Source organism: the organism of the source record quoted next, unplaced genomic scaffold (assembly GCF_019419815.1).
Source record: "Pyrus x bretschneideri cultivar Hongxiangsu unplaced genomic scaffold, Pyrus_bretschneideri_v1 Contig47, whole genome shotgun sequence".
Classification (NCBI taxonomy): domain Eukaryota; kingdom Viridiplantae; phylum Streptophyta; class Magnoliopsida; order Rosales; family Rosaceae; genus Pyrus; species Pyrus x bretschneideri.
Genome location: NW_025999784.1, coordinates 548,416 through 564,328, shown reverse-complemented (window position 1 = coordinate 564,328; position 15,913 = coordinate 548,416). Strand labels below are relative to the sequence as shown.

The 15,913-nt window shown below is 36.4% G+C and overlaps 1 protein-coding gene across 1 annotated transcript; it reads right to left on the bottom strand.

Moving 5' to 3' along the window:
- Window positions 1–9,288: 9,288 nt before the first annotated feature.
- LOC103961722 (B3 domain-containing protein At2g36080-like) lies at window positions 9,289–14,010 on the bottom strand. Its single transcript, XM_048568083.1, has 3 exons — window positions 13,019–14,010; window positions 12,408–12,637; window positions 9,289–10,098 (listed from the first exon to the last, which is right to left on the bottom strand). The coding sequence occupies exons 1-3, from the start codon at window positions 13,878–13,880 to the stop codon at window positions 10,042–10,044; spliced, it is 1,149 nt and encodes a 382-aa protein (XP_048424040.1). The 5' UTR covers window positions 13,881–14,010; the 3' UTR covers window positions 9,289–10,041.
- Window positions 14,011–15,913: the final 1,903 nt, after the last annotated feature.

Sequence of the window (15,913 nt, the reverse complement as noted above, 5' to 3'; positions counted from 1 at the left end):
TATATATATATGTCATCTGAATTATTTGGATAATTTTTTTTTTCTTAGGCCATCATATTGTGTACATAAAAAAATAATTAATTATATTAATATAATATATAACAAATTTATTTAAATCCGCCTAGGCATCCACCTAGACCCCGCTTAGGCGCTAGGCCCCAGCTTGTTGTCTGACTAGTGCCTAACGTATTTTAGAACCATTTACACAATCACATTCTTAATTAAATTAGGATTGCAAAACTCCCTTTTGAGTGTGGAAATACACAAATAATGGTGCATCATGTCTTCATGTAATCATGTAGAAATAGTTTATGAAGACGTCTCATCTAGTTGGCATAATGAGCGAATGCGAGTCTCAAAACATACGGAAGAATGCACAGGTAATAAAATACACAAAAATTTGCTATTAAAAACCCAAGATGTGAGAAAAATTCATAGTTTAAAGAAGAAAGTGAGAAATTGCATTAAGTCAATACTAAATGGCTTCAAGATGCAACTAAAATGCACACAAGGGTATTATCCAGGACAAGTATCTCGTTAAAAGCTATCAGGTAGCAAAAACCCAGTGGAAAAATGCTCCTAATCGTAGGGAAGAAGAGCAAATTAAGGTCAAGTGAGTATGCTTCTGGATACTCTTCCTGAGTTTGAAAAAACTTTCAAATGAGAACTACAAGCATTGTAAATGGCCGGATAATTACGCATACCAATTCCTAAGACAAACTTTTGGAAGGTTGACTTTAGCGGTGACTCCATGAAGAGGTCAGCAAGGTTATCATGGGATCAGATTGTTTGACTTCAGTGATGCTTTGTTGATGTGATGAGGCGTAATACACTTGACGTTGGCTTTGTTGATGTATCATGTCTTCGTCTAGTCGATACATGTGGCATTATCTTCATGGATCGTAGTTGGGACTCAACGATGGATGAAAAATAGCAGGTATTTCGAATATACTCAACAAAAGCGCTCGACTACGTCTCTCACGTGTGCCATAGTGAGGTGAGGTGAGCCTTGAAATGATTCAAAGATTTCGTAATTAAGGTCTATATCTTAGACCTCTAAGACGTGGTATCCCTAACGATAAAGACTTAACCATTTGGGAACGTTCCTTGTGCAAGTTTGATAAGTAACTAGCATTAGCATAATAAACTAGGCATACATCATTCTGAGAATCAAGGGGTTGGATCCGCTCGAGGTGCGTATGGATAAGCCCAACTTCGTTGTACCTTCAGAGTAGCCAAAAAACGTCTTTAATGCCAATTCAATAGCGGGTTGTAGGCACAATGTTGTTTCTTTACCAATAGATAATGATATGTCATGTCTGATGCAATGAGCTATGTACACCAAAGCACAAAGTTGAACTTAGATATAGAACTTCGGATTCCACAACATCTTCAAGGGTCTCATATGCATCTAGCATATAGATGATCATAGGTATACTCAAAAGGTAACACATTCAGGCCATAGTTTGATATGTGAACCATAATATAGTCAAAATAATGTTTGAACTTTAGGTCAAGACATAAATGAGTTTTTCCAAGTGTTAATGATGGGCATTTTTAGGCCCACGAGGAAGTATCGGATTGGAAAAAAAGCCCTACGAAGCCCAAGAGACCAAGGATGCCCAAGGTTTGGGAAGCTTGGAAAGGAATATGTCCGAGCGCGTAAATGCCGACCAACCAGGTTGGGCATTGAATACTGACCGAAAAAAACACATGGGCAGGCTGACATCTCTGTGGCACAAGTCTTCAGGGAAAGGTCTACTCAGATGTCATTCAAACCATTTGATGACTCAAAGTCAATAGTAGGGACTCGGGATGGGACACAAAGCGGTCCAGGTGGTGCTCAGACAAATTAGCTTGAGTAATCGAGGCCGACAGAGAGAAATATGCTACTTTATGCTGGCCAGGCGTGCACTCTACTGGACAACCATCACTTCACCGACGAATGTTGGGGTGGTAGGTGAAAAAGTGTCAATAAGCTAGCTTACGTAATGGCACAATAAATGCTCATTGGGAATGGCCTAAGGAATAGGGGTTCATTGAAGGCCTATAAAAAGGGGTAAACACCCCCAATGTTGGGCCCAGACGATTAGGGATAGAGAAATTGATGTACTAGCCGAGCGCTATTTTTAATCTTACAATCAATAGAATTCATGCAACATAGTGAACGTGGCCCATATTTTGTAGGGTGAACCACTTACATTGTGCCCATGTCATTCTCAGTCCACATCCTAAGCCCACCAAGGGTTAAATATCTTTGTTTGTTAAGTTTAAAATATGCGAGTGTCCATCTGGATTCGTCTCGGTTTGACTTGCAAATTTTGAGTGTTAACACCTAGATCTTTTATCTCAAATTTCATCTTCAAGTGCGAGGTAGTTTTCTCAAGCTCTTATAGAGTCTTAGTGAGATTCATGTGATTGACATAAATTGCAACTCTAGCAATTCGGAGTATAACTTCTTAATTTAACATGAAGGGGCATAGTTTATTCATATCTCTGACTAATCAAATAATCACTTAAACAAGTATACCACATCAACACAAATTGCTTCAATCTGTAAAGTGAACCCTCAAAGGAGTTGAGAGCATGTTATGTGGTCTAGATCTATTCAAACCAGTCAATGTAATTCTTCAGAAACTTACATATAAATCTCCGTATCCATATCCTCATGGAAAAATACTAACCACATTCATATTGCTAATCACTTAGTAGGATAAGGTTTTATTATTGTTTCTTAATGTAAGAGAATTTGTCATGTCACTGTTCATTTGTATACCCTTGAATTTAAGTAATCTATATGCATGTATAATTTATATATGTTGTTATTATTGAGCTTGCCAGTAATTCTATGTATAGTTTGTCAATGTATATTGATTTCATTTTTAATTTGGTTAAGTTAACTGCACTTTTAAGCTATCATTGACATATCAACAATCGCGAGCATATTGCTAATAATATCAAAGTATCGATAGTGTCAATATCAACAACATGACAACACTTCACTAGAAAAGTGATGTCTAGGGCATTTGGCTAACTATTTGCCTCAGTATCCCTTGTCCGTGACAGGTTTTTAATCGGTGCAATGTTGAAGGCAATAGATCTTCAAATCAAATGACACCAATTTACCTCAAACATTTGCTTTGTCCTTGGAGATGCTCTCTAATCTAAGAATCTATGTACGTGTACGAAATTATAGTATGATTGCTATATGGTACTCCCAGCAGTACAGTCTGCAGTAACTTGTATGCAGGTTTATGTGCTATATATCTAGATCTGACCAGATTATTTGGTTTGAATAGGAATGTCTGATCCAGCCTGGACGATTCCTCAACATATATATGTCCCCAGTTCTGCTTACACATATGATACCATTATTGTCCTTGATATAATCTCTGCTGAAGTGAATCTCGAGTAAAGCCATCTGATAAATATTTGAATAAGACTGAACCAGATAAACACAATGGCATTTGTTGCTTGTTTTTTTCTTTGAAAATATTTGTATATGCCGGACAACTTAATTGGGTTTCGGACATAAAATGGAAGGACATCAATACTACTTTAAGCACAGTATAATCGATTTATGGCTAAAGCACTGAAAATGACCTGCATATAATATGGAGAAGATCATCAAACAGTACAGTTCCAAGATTCACAATCCCTGACCGGCAGTGGTTTTGTTTTAGGGCATGATTAATGGATTTGTAAGGAAACTAAAGGATGAATAAATAGGTGGGTCTCATTGGTTTTGGGTATACGGCATACTGAAAAATGAATGTATGAGATAAACATAAGGTTGGTTGTTTATCCCACAGTCACTCAATCACGTCTTTATTCCTTCTCGTACACCTACAACTAGGTAATACCCTTAATTGATTTGTTACTCATAATAATATGAATTATACCCAAAATGATTAAATATATGTTGGTATCGATTGGATACCAAATCTACTATATATATAGTGAGCTTTAGTTGAGGATCACTTAAATAAGTTTATTTGAGAGACACTTTTGTAGGGCTCACTCCATATTACATTTCAATGATTCAATTGTTTATCTACTACGTCTTTCCTCAAATATCATCTCTACAAAAAAATCACCCTTGTGTGGCCTACTCCACGTTGTTTTCCAACGATCCAATGACATATATCTTCTAAGTCTTCCCTCAAAGCTCATCCATACTAAAAATAGCCAAATAAGAAACCATATGATTGTTGGATTAATGGTTTTCGTTTTAATGTTTCTTTGAAACACAACATTCGTCTATTTTCTTCGTTACTATTGGATATCATTATGATTTTGGATTTGTCTAAATTTTTGCTTGGATAATCTATGAATGATGAGTTAAAATAAAAATAGCTCACTTCACTGAAAAAGTTAAAGAGTGGGTCTCATAAGTGTCCCTCAAATAAGATTATTTGATAGATCCCTCAATGAAGATGATTCATAGAAGGATGACGAGCTTCTTAGCCGGGATTCCTTTTGATTGTAGCAAAAATATGATAGGTAAATGACTATCACAAGGATCATGTATTCACAATATAGCAGCTCGACCGTATATATTTCACTCTTTTTCTATTATTTGCTTTAGAATACAAGGGTCCTATACCGTAATTACATGAATCTACGAGGACCCTATCGTCTATTTCTTGCTACAATAGAACGGTAAGCATACACACTCACATTACACACAGGGGTTGAAGTCACAAAATGAAGCTCTTTCATATGGCTGGTACAAAATAAGTGAGCTAGGTGAGGGGTGAGGTTGACTCTAAGCCCCCAAGGGTCAAAAACAATGATATTGAAAGCCTGTTGTCATACATGTTAAGATAAAGGAAATGCTCAGTGGGAATATTATGAAGAAAAAGACTCACATGGTGTTTCTGTACTGTACTTGGTGATATCTAAATATCTCAAACCAAATGCATGATTATATTCGATCTGGCTCTCTGGCAGGACAAACTATATAGTAAATATACAGGAAGCGTCCCTTCATTCCTTCGATTGGTTATGCACTGAGTTGGAGTTCAACTTCAATCATAATAGCTAGACACAATATACATCTGGATTCTGGGGACCCTAAAGCTTCCCCACCACTTGCAGACAGAGAGAGAGAAAGATAATGAGTTGAGTAGTGAGCCACTACTACGCCAACATGCGTTGGACTCTTTCCATCATCTCCTCCATCTCCTGGAGATGTTTGAGAAGGTCAATGGTTTAGGGTTATCACTCTCCATCCTCATGGGCCCTCACAATTATCATATGAAAGTTCTTAACCTAAATGGTTCCACTATTTGTCTGACATATTTTGCAACTTGTATCAGACGCATTACCAGGTAATTAGATTAAGGTTGTTGGCCAGCATTTACTAATTGACATTAACAGGTAATCAGATTAAGGTTTGTCGAAAGAGATTAACATGGGGGTTGCGATCAGTTGAGATTGTGGTCGTTCTAGTGTCCTGTCCTGAACGGTAGGTTGTTGGATTTGTACGTGCATGAGTAAAAGACAGTCCTGAATGGTAGCATATAATATAAGATTTGGGTCTCTACCGACTAAAAGAACAGATCGTACGCAAACTTTTGAATTCTGATCACATATTGGTATTGGATATATTGAGAATCATCAGATAATTAAACCCCTGCATAATGCTATATAAAAATGTTGGATATTTAAAGCTAATGAGTGATAGCCGAGAAGGATAAAAGATTATTTCAAGGCACATAACGTTGTCTTTTAGATTTAATTCATCCTCACAATTTATGTGCAAAAGAGAGTTGCGAATTAGACGTTTGGATGAAGACTACGTTAAGTTGTAAAAGTTATTCACTCCTAATACAAACTTCAATACTCAAAGAATAAAAGAACACTCAAGTATAAACTAAGAACAAAAGTTGCAGAATTTTGTTCTTGGCGCTTTGGTTTTAATCCAATGACGTGGATTGCGGAGGGAATAGAAAGTTTATTTGTATTAGGTGATTTTGTAGGAAAGTAAGCCAATCGAATTTCAAAATTTGTCCACTATTTACAGAGGTTTAATTAAGTTTTCATTTCTAAAATGGTTTGACAACCATTCAAAAATTTCTAAAAGAAAATTTTATGTGGAATATGTCTCTTCCATTGAATTCAATATCTAGCTTTTAGAACATGGTTGTGAAGCGTTTTTTATACTATATATGGAGTATCAAACTACATATATTTGAATTAAAGTAGCACTGACCAGTCGCTCGACATGCTCCAATCCATCGATTAGTAGAAAGGATGTTATCTAACGAGTAATACTTGGTAGATCAACTTCTTAGATCAAATGCAAACCATGTGATATGTCACTAATAGAAAATAAGCATGTTAATCCACACTTAAGTAGTAATTCAATCATCAACAACCACATTATACGGTTTACAAAATTTAGACTAAATAGTTAGTCTTCCTAACATTGCTCTTTTCTAACTATTGGATGAGCCCTTGTTATGGACTATAGCAAGTGTAGTGTCAATTTTCTAGTACTATTGTTATAGTGTAAGGCCATTTCTTTTTATACAACGATATTCTACTTTAAGAGATAAGAAATTTGAGTTAAATTACATAATGAGCTAATTATAAATAGATATTAAACTTAACATAATGTTATTACTCATGTGAACGAAACTTGAGATTTTCCATTAGAAAAACAGAAGAACGCCACTATTGTTCTAGTTGGATTCCAAAATTATTCTTAGAACATATTAGTGAACTCTTTTATTCAATTGAGAGGGAAATCATGAACAAAAGCTCATTTACTTCCTTTAACAGTATAAAATATTGTTTTCTCTACTTATTTGACATTTTTCATCAAACTAATGTGCATTGAGACCAAGGTGGTCCCATGACCACTCGGAGTGGGAAATATACATCTAAAGGTTTTTTGATGACTCCCTGAATGTTGTGTATGGGTCCTTTTGTGCCCACTAAGTGTTTCATGCAATACCTCCTAGGCATATTTCAATAGGTTCCGTTGATAACATTTGACAAATTCTCTCTATATCACTCAACATATTGCTTTGGCATGTCTGCAACATGAATCTCATTGGGTTCTCTAATACAACACATAAACGCTCTAATTTTCATGATTATTTTATGATCCTATTCTTTATTTTTACTTTTTTTAACTTTTTATTACGACTCATTTTCTTCAAAGTAGGATTGACTATGGATTCGAGCCATAGCACATGATTTCAAAAAACCATACAATTTTCCCGATCTAAATAAACTAGTTAGTGCTTACATAATCTTCTTTTGTCCAAAGAAATAATTTATCGAAATAATAAGTCACCATTGATATTGACACATATGAGATCGCTAAATGTTCAGATCTGGTATGATACTTATGAAATCGATGATATCGATGAGATTATTCAAATATTTCTTCTTAGAACGTATTGATTTGACTCCATAAGCGAGACCATTACCCCATAGCATGTTGCCACCAGAATACCGTAAAATCGATTTTCGATAGAATGAAAAGACATATATAGTAGAATCGTAACTATAGAATACGACCCTAAACAAAATGCATACATTTGTCTCATACACTATGAGGATGGTGAGAAAATATATTCAGTTGACGATAGCAAACCCATCAAATATTCGAAGAAATGTCTTAATGAATAAATTTATTTATTTATTTTTCATGTTTTGCACTCTATTTTGATCTAAAATACCTTGACCTTGACCGTTTGGACCTTCAAATTTCGAATTCTCAATCTGCCTAAATTTTTACTCTTGAAAATGCTATTAGATTAGATGGCCTAGTTGAGTCTTTTTGCACTGAAATCAATGTGTTCGTGTAATCAGTGGATCAAAAACAATCGATTTGATGGGTTATTTTTTCGTATTTGGTTTGGTGACTCAAAATTTGTCATATTAGGGCAGGCATTGGGATGTCTGAGTTGACATCTGAGAAAACTGCAATGGTGGTTTTAATCGTATCAAGCAGTATTGTAGTGGCATTGGGATTCCTGACCCATTATCCAGGTGATGGTGATGGTCTGCAAAATTCATGTAACTGAGGTTGAGGTTGCTGAAAAAATCAGATCTGATGATGGATGACCTAGAATTATTGTCTTGCCCCAGCTCTCTCGAGTGTGACACATGCTTGTTCGGGTCATTGGCGAAAAGGAATGACTTCTGTTTATTTATTTATTTATTTATTCCGAGTAAATCATGAGCCATTTGTGCAGATTACTTGTTGAAGAAAACAAGAATTTTATTTTTGAAAAACTAATTAAATATGATTCATGTACTTGATGACTAAGAATTTTTGTTTTGCCCAACCATGCCATATTCTGCAGGCCGAAAACTGTAAGTTGGTGGAAAATATTGATAATCAAACCCTCTCTTCCCTACCATAGATCAGTTTGTCTTCCTAAAATCTTGACGATACTATGTTTAGCTAACTCATAACTTTAGTACTTGATAAAACTATATCGTTTAGTACTTGATAAAACTATATTGTGAGTATTTTTACCCATGTTATCTAAGTATAGAAAATACTTGAGTGTGTATATCGGATATATGATTAATTACATGACAAGTGCCATATGAATAAGGGAGTGTTTCCTTGCATAGGCTCTCTAAAGAGTTCGAGCTCATACCCCCAAGGAAACATGTCATGTAATCAAATGATCAAAATAAATTAAGGAGTCCATGTACCTAATTGCAAAACAACCAAACCAAATGATATGTTGATTGCCAATAAAACAAGAAACAATTCAATTCTTGCTGTCGCCATAACTTCTAAGTCATCATGCATTTTTTTTAGTGTAAATACTATATATGGGTCGATACATAAACTCGGATATACAATATTTTAAAACACTATCATTTCAAATTAACACGTTACACAAGTGGAACTCAGTCTTAGACCTATCAATTTCTTGCATAATCCATTAATCCGACACAAAATGGCACCAAAATAATTGCTTCAGGTCAACTTGTTAACGAGTCAATTCGTTATTGAGGCCATCCGTTAACGAGTTGGGTCTTTATCGGATCACTTATTAAGAACCTGATAAGATATAGTTTGCCAGGTCTAGACATTAAGCATGACAATTTCTGACATGACCCATTAACCTGACACGACATGACACGACTCGTTAACGAATTAAGTTGTTATCAGCTCACTTGTTAAAAACCCGTTAACATATCGGACCCGGTTTGACACAACATAACATATTAAGATAACGAGTATGATACAAAAACGACACAAACATGACGTACACAACACGTTTGTTAGGTCCTACTCAATCTCAATAAGGAAAATTTTTGTAAACTTGTCATTACTATTCAAATTCTAGAAGTAGAGTGTTTACAACATCCAAAAGAAGAGCTTAACTAGCTAGCTACATGGGATTAATCAGAAAATGAAACAACTAGCTGTAACAAAAAGGTTAAACTAGAAATTTAGGAGAGTATAGTGTTCGATGTCATTGGAGAGAGCTCTCTCTCTCTCCAGTACCAAATGAAAGACACCGGGCTTTGCTGTCACCCATTCATCTGTTCAACTCGCACCCACTGAACTCACTTCCCCACCCATACACCCACCCGGTTTCCATCTCGACCACCATATCCGATACCCTCCTTCCATTCCATTGTTATTTATCAAAAATCTTCGGGCAGAATCTCAACAGTGCTGGCAAATACTAAATTAACATATCAGGTTCCTCCAACCAAATTTCCCATTTTCCACGGAAGGAGAAACAACGATGACTTCACTCCCCAGCTACTTTTTCTAAGCATACCCCACCAGCTTCTCTCTCCACCCCCGTTACCTGCAGCACCGTCCTTTTGGTTCCCCCTCACCTCTTCTTCCTGCATTGTCCCAGACTTGACCTGAAAATCTGGGATTTTTTCTGATACTATATTCCATGTGTACCCTCTTTTTTCTTTCTTTCTTCTTGTGGGCACTGAATATTAATATAGGGGATCCCAAGTGGTGTGTTTTAAAAATAAAAATAAAAATATTTGAAGTCAATCAATCAAAGAGGACGTCACATCGGCAGATCTTTATCCTCGGCGATTTGATCTCATGGGGTTGACATCTCCAGAGAAACCAGTGAATTCCTGTTACACAAACACACACAAATCAATCAATTGCATTTGTGAAAGATAAATGGTACAAGGAGACGTTTTATAAACTAAACTTGTATAAAAACATGAGGTGTTAGATAATTTTATATTTTAGAGTTTATTAAGCAATTTTCTTTGTGAAAATCAGTGCTCTCCCTTTTTTTCTTTTCGATCAACGAAAGTGGGACTTCAATCACTTAATAGGCCAACAATAATTTGAAAATAAACACATTATTTATGAAAGTTGTATACTAAATGCATTTATAAATGGGAGTATTTTTGTTCACCACCATTTAGTGTGGTGTATGTTCACCACCTTATTTATAACCACTACATAAGTTTGAATTTTCAGATTCGTATAGTGAATAAGCACAAATCCCTAAACCCTTGTGCTAATGGCAAACTCGTTGCTTTCTTTAATTTCATTTTTTCATTTCTAGGGTTTTGAAAATCACCTATATCCCATGCATTAATTAACACAAGTTTTTTGAAGAAATTTTTCAATGTATTTGAAATATAGAGTGGTACGTCGACATATGATATATGTGCTAGTATTCTGAGTACATTGAAAAATTTATCCTTCTTCGATCCTAGAAGAAGCCTACTGCTGCCTACTATAACTTCAACATCAAAACCATCAATTAATATTTGGGCGGCTTAGAATTAAATAATTGCCACTAAAGATCTGTGCAATCTGTAATCTGAAGTGTTTGGTACAAGTTATGATATCTCACACTACTTTTTTTTTCAACCAAAAAAAAAAAAATATCACACTATTAATTTAAGGCGATGCTATTCACACAGTATTTTTTTATTTTTTTATTTTTATCTTTACACACTCTTTAGTAACTCTGACCGTATGATCTTTTTTAATTCATTCAATCCAACAATCAAAAATTGAAAGGGATGTGTAGAAGTAAAAAAGAGTGTGGGAACCACCATCCTTAACTTAGACTACTAATTATGTAACATGGCAACAGTAGGAAAAGATTTTCCAAATATTGCAAAAATAATTGAATGCTCAACCCTAAGGTAAATGAATCATAAGAAACAAAGAACTAAAAAACCAAACCCTAGAGAAATAAGAGAAACTTAAAATAATTGAATGCTCAACCCTAAGGAAAATGAATCATAAGAAAAAAGAACTAAAAAACCAAACCTTAGAGAATAAGAGAAACTTTTTAGAGCCGTCCTATTACAGTAGCTCTTAGTAAAGAGTCTAATTATCTGATATGTTTACCATACACTTAATTATCTGAACCGTCCTAACTATTAAAGACCAACATAGGAAGCATTATTGTTGACCATCATAACTATCGTATATGTTTACCATATACACCTAATTATCTAATTCGTATCATTTTATCTAACTCTAGTTAACTTTCACATTAAATGTTACTTTTTCAATTTTGAAAAAAAATTAATCAAAGTTAAGTGAAAAGACACGTGACAGATGTTTAGGTGTAGAGTGATCATAGACCATAGTTTATGGTGGTGAGCAAGAATGCTCCCAAACAACATGAAGTCAAGTAAGAGCAAAATACAGGAGCACCTATGTTTTGTGAAAGAAACGGTAGAGAGAGGTAAGAGGTAACGTAATCGAAGCATTCTTACCTATGTTTTCTTTAGGAAAATTACTAAAAATCAAAGATCATATAACAGCTGACAAATAGTCCACATGAGACCGCCCTTAAAAGGAGTCGGTGCCTAGAAATATACCACATGGCATAACAGCTATTTTGTGTATGTAGCTTAACATAGATATAGGAAAAAAGGAAGCTCCATGAAAGCTATGAACACACCAGTCCAGTCCACAAAAGCTGCCCTCGTGCTCTGCAATGGTGGTGTTTTTTTTTTTTTTAATCAAAAATTCAGAAGAAAATCAACTCAAAGGCAAAAACTGACCTTAATTAATTTGGTAAAAAGATGGGTTGGGTCCAACCTTTGTTTTGGCTCAACTGTAGGCTGAAAAGTTGTCATTTTTGCAAAAAAATGTCCAAACGTGTTCGACTTCCTACCCACATAGATATCACATGGCATAACATAGGATTCTGGATCGTTAATTGATATGATACTCATTATAACAATCAGATTGATATTCGTATTAGAGATTCACTATCATACTGATTAAGTTAATCGATCGTTTTGTTGGGGAGAAAGGAGACCATATAATTTACTCATTTGCTCTTAAATAATCTGTCTCGTGACTCGTGAGAGGAAACAAAATGGGGGTTTTAAATATAATAATACACATAATTATAATATGATTATTACGGTAATGATACTTTAGGGGGTTTACGTACCCTGCGTTGGTCGGCATAATTATAAGCAGCACGAGGGTACATTTGCTGCTGGCCGTGAGTCGGACCCTGGCTCGACATAGACAGTGTTGACGACGAGCCATCTGAGGTCGATGGTTCCGACTCTTGGTGCTCAGCTGCCTGCTGCTGGTACTCCAAGTTCACTCCAAATAGTCTCAGTATCTTCGAGTTCCCAACTGACGCTGTTTGGTTCATATTTTGGACACGGGACCCTGCAACAATAATACAATTATTACAAAACATGCATGAAATTAAATACATACCCCCAATTTCTCACCCTAATTATACAAAAGACCAATGTACTTGGTTATTTGTTTCGGTCACATGTCTCTAGTGTATCATGGTCAACTGATACAACTAAATTCAATTTATTCCTGAACCCGAGATCCTAAGTTCGATTTATTTTTCCTCAATAAAAAACTATCACACATAAACACAATTCAATTAGAATCTAAACCCTCAAGCACATTTTCCCCAAGTAATAGGAATGTGTTTTTCACGCACTTTCACGTGCGTATAAGCAAGAATTAAAAACGTTTATATTTATGTTTTTACAAAGTAATTAAAAATTAAATTAAAAGAATATAAATTACCTGCTGCATGTAGACAGTCAGGTGGGTATGGCGCCACACTATGATGATACTGGTGCGCAGGATAAGACGAGCCGTGATGCGGCGCAGAATAGAACATCCTGGTCCAACCCCCGCCACCACCACTACTATTCCCTCCAACCCCGCCACTGCTACTCTCAACCCCTCCAGCCCCACTATCGTGCGCTGGGACCGCGTTGCGGCGTCTCCAGCCGATGGAGAGTCGATCCGTGTTGGCCCGGCGCCGCTCGAACAAAACGACGTCGCCGGCGTTGAGGCGCTTTTCCTTGACGTAACGGCTCCAGCCCTTGGTGAGGACGTAGCTCTGGCTGCTGTTCCAGTAGGAGTAGCGGAACCGCCACGACTTCCCGGACTCGTCCTCGAAACTCAGCAGGAGGCCCGAGTCGCCGCTGCCGAGCGGGAAGTACTTCTCTGCGTGCTGCTTGGGAATCACAAGGCGGTTCAGCTTGCCGACGTCGCTCGGGGTCAAGGGCTTCTCGAACATGGGCTCTTTTTCGTCGTCGGAGTCGTCAGAGTTGACGCGGTGATGCGGCGGCGGGGACTGGAGTTGGTCTGATTCGTTGGGGTCGACGGCGTCGTGGTGGTTGAGGTTGAAATTGAGGGTGGCGGTGGGGGTATGGAAATGGGTGGGGGACATGGGTGTGGTGGGGTCTTGGGAGTTGAGCTGCCAGGGTTGGAAACTGTGGTGGGCGTGGCTGGGGTGGTGGGTGTCTTGATAAAATTGGGGAATGAAATGGGTTCTGCTGTGTGGGTGTCTTGAGGGGTCTTCTTGTCGGTGGGGGTTAGAATTAGCATTCCACCGCTGGGTTTCTGAGAGGTTTGAGGAGAAGTGGTTTATGGACATTTTCTTGGAGAAGGAGAGATAGAGATGGGGATGGAGATGGAGAAATTGAGTGTGGGGCTGAGAGGGAAGGGGAGGGAATAGGCGTGCAGATTACGGGTTTGAGGAGAAGTATTTGATGAAGCTAGCTACCCCCAAGATATTGACAACAATGTTAGAGAGAGAAATAAGAGAGAGAGAGAGAGAGAGAGAGAGAGAAATGTAAGTACAAGAGTACTACTTTAAGGTTTTGCGTGAGGGAAAAACTCAATCATTATTTTCAGTGTAAAATTCCCATATTCTACTACTACTACTCCTACTGCTTTCTGTGTGTTTTTTGTTGGGATTTTGAGTGAGGAGGATTTTTAAATTGAATACTGTTAAAAAACACAAAATTACGGTATTGTTGATAGTGTCTAATACACATGATTTCACGTGGATTTATATTCATGTATGATTTAAGTTATTCTTTAAGAAACATTAATTTAATACGGATGGATTTGTGGCATCATTTTTTTTACACAAATTTTTGTGGGGCTCATTTTATGATGTATTTCAACGATTTAAATCGTTTCACATGGATTTATATTCATGTATCATTTAAGTTATTCTTTAAGAAACATTTAATATGGACAGATCCGCGGCATCATTTTTTTTTACACAAGTTTTTGTGGGGCTCACCTTACGATGTATTTTAGCGATTTAAATCGTTTACCTTTTATATGACTTTAAAAAATCATGTTTATCGAAAACACCCAAATCTGAAACCATATGAACGTTGGGTTAAGGGTTTAGGTTTTTTTTTTTTTGTTTTTTTTTCTTTTGTTGAACTGTATCCGTCCATTTTCTTCACTACAAATGAATGCCTTGATGATTTTGGATTTGTCTAATTTTTTGCAAAGATTATCTATTAATGATGTTCTAAAAGATAAACGGTTCAGATCATTAAAACATATGACAAAGTAGGCATCACAAAAAATAAATTGTGTAAAAAAAGTGATGCGGCGGATCTACCCCTTCTTTAATGTATGTGAATTTCACATATAATATTGAAGTCTATGACTATTACAGAGTATGATAGTAATGTGGTCGGTTTTGTGTGTGATGGATAACATTGTTGTGTAAAAGTAAATTATAATGAAGAAGACTATAGTTTTTTTTCTGAATTGGGCAGAGCATGTATCTGGATGAATCTCTTTGTGGCAAATGTGGATTACTATTTGTTTGGAAACACCCCATGTTATTGCTACATTCCCAAACAAATCAAATTGTAGGACACCTCTGACGTAATAATTAGCCACCTGGCTCTTCATCAATTCCATCCAACGGCCAACCCGGCCTAGCACTTGGTTCTCTAGACCATATCTATGGGGCACTTGAGATATTCACCCCCCCCCCCCCCACCCCACCCCACCCATATGTATCAGGACACTAGATAGTTAACGAAAAAAAAATGCTATTTTTATCATGTATCATCTTTTTAATAGAGGGTGCGGGACCCACATGTCTTGATGAACCTTACTTTTGTAGAGAGATGATACAAATAGATGATAAGTTTAATAGTACTCGTAAACCAATGAACTCAAATGAACAAACAAGTTTGTCTGTCCTATCTCCAAATTACTTATGCAAGAAGTTTGATTCATAATGATTATGGCAGTTCTCAACCGTTCATGCATATGCATAACACACAAGTATTAATTACGATTAACAATCGTTTATACACACAAGACAATTGTCATTACAATTGGTTGGATATTGGGCAACATCAATGCTATATAATGGTAGTATTATAAATTTTTCCAGTGCTAGCTCGTGCATTGACATTTGGATAGAACATATATGAGAGAAATTTGTTTTCTAAGTGCGTAGTGAATTATTCCAATTTCGAAGGCTTATTTAACTCGTAATAGTCCCTAATAGATGTTGGCTGTTGACGTAGTGTGTAATTCGCATTTATCAGCTGTTGACAATCATCGATAAATTAAACAAATGAAAACCGAGATTGAAAATAGTAGGCATTGGGCAAGAAGGATGTATAATCTATCGATCTTCCA

Coding starts and splice junctions, on each gene's coding strand:
- LOC103961722 (XM_048568083.1), bottom strand. CDS start 13,880: ATGTCCATAAACCACTTCTCCTCAAACCTCTCAGAAACCCAGCGGTGG. Junction 12,638..13,018: donor TGACTGTCTACATGCAGCAG/GTAATTTATATT, acceptor TTATTGTTGCAG/GGTCCCGTGTCCAAAATATG. Junction 10,099..12,407: donor ATTATGCCGACCAACGCAGG/GTACGTAAACCC, acceptor TTTGTGTAACAG/GAATTCACTGGTTTCTCTGG.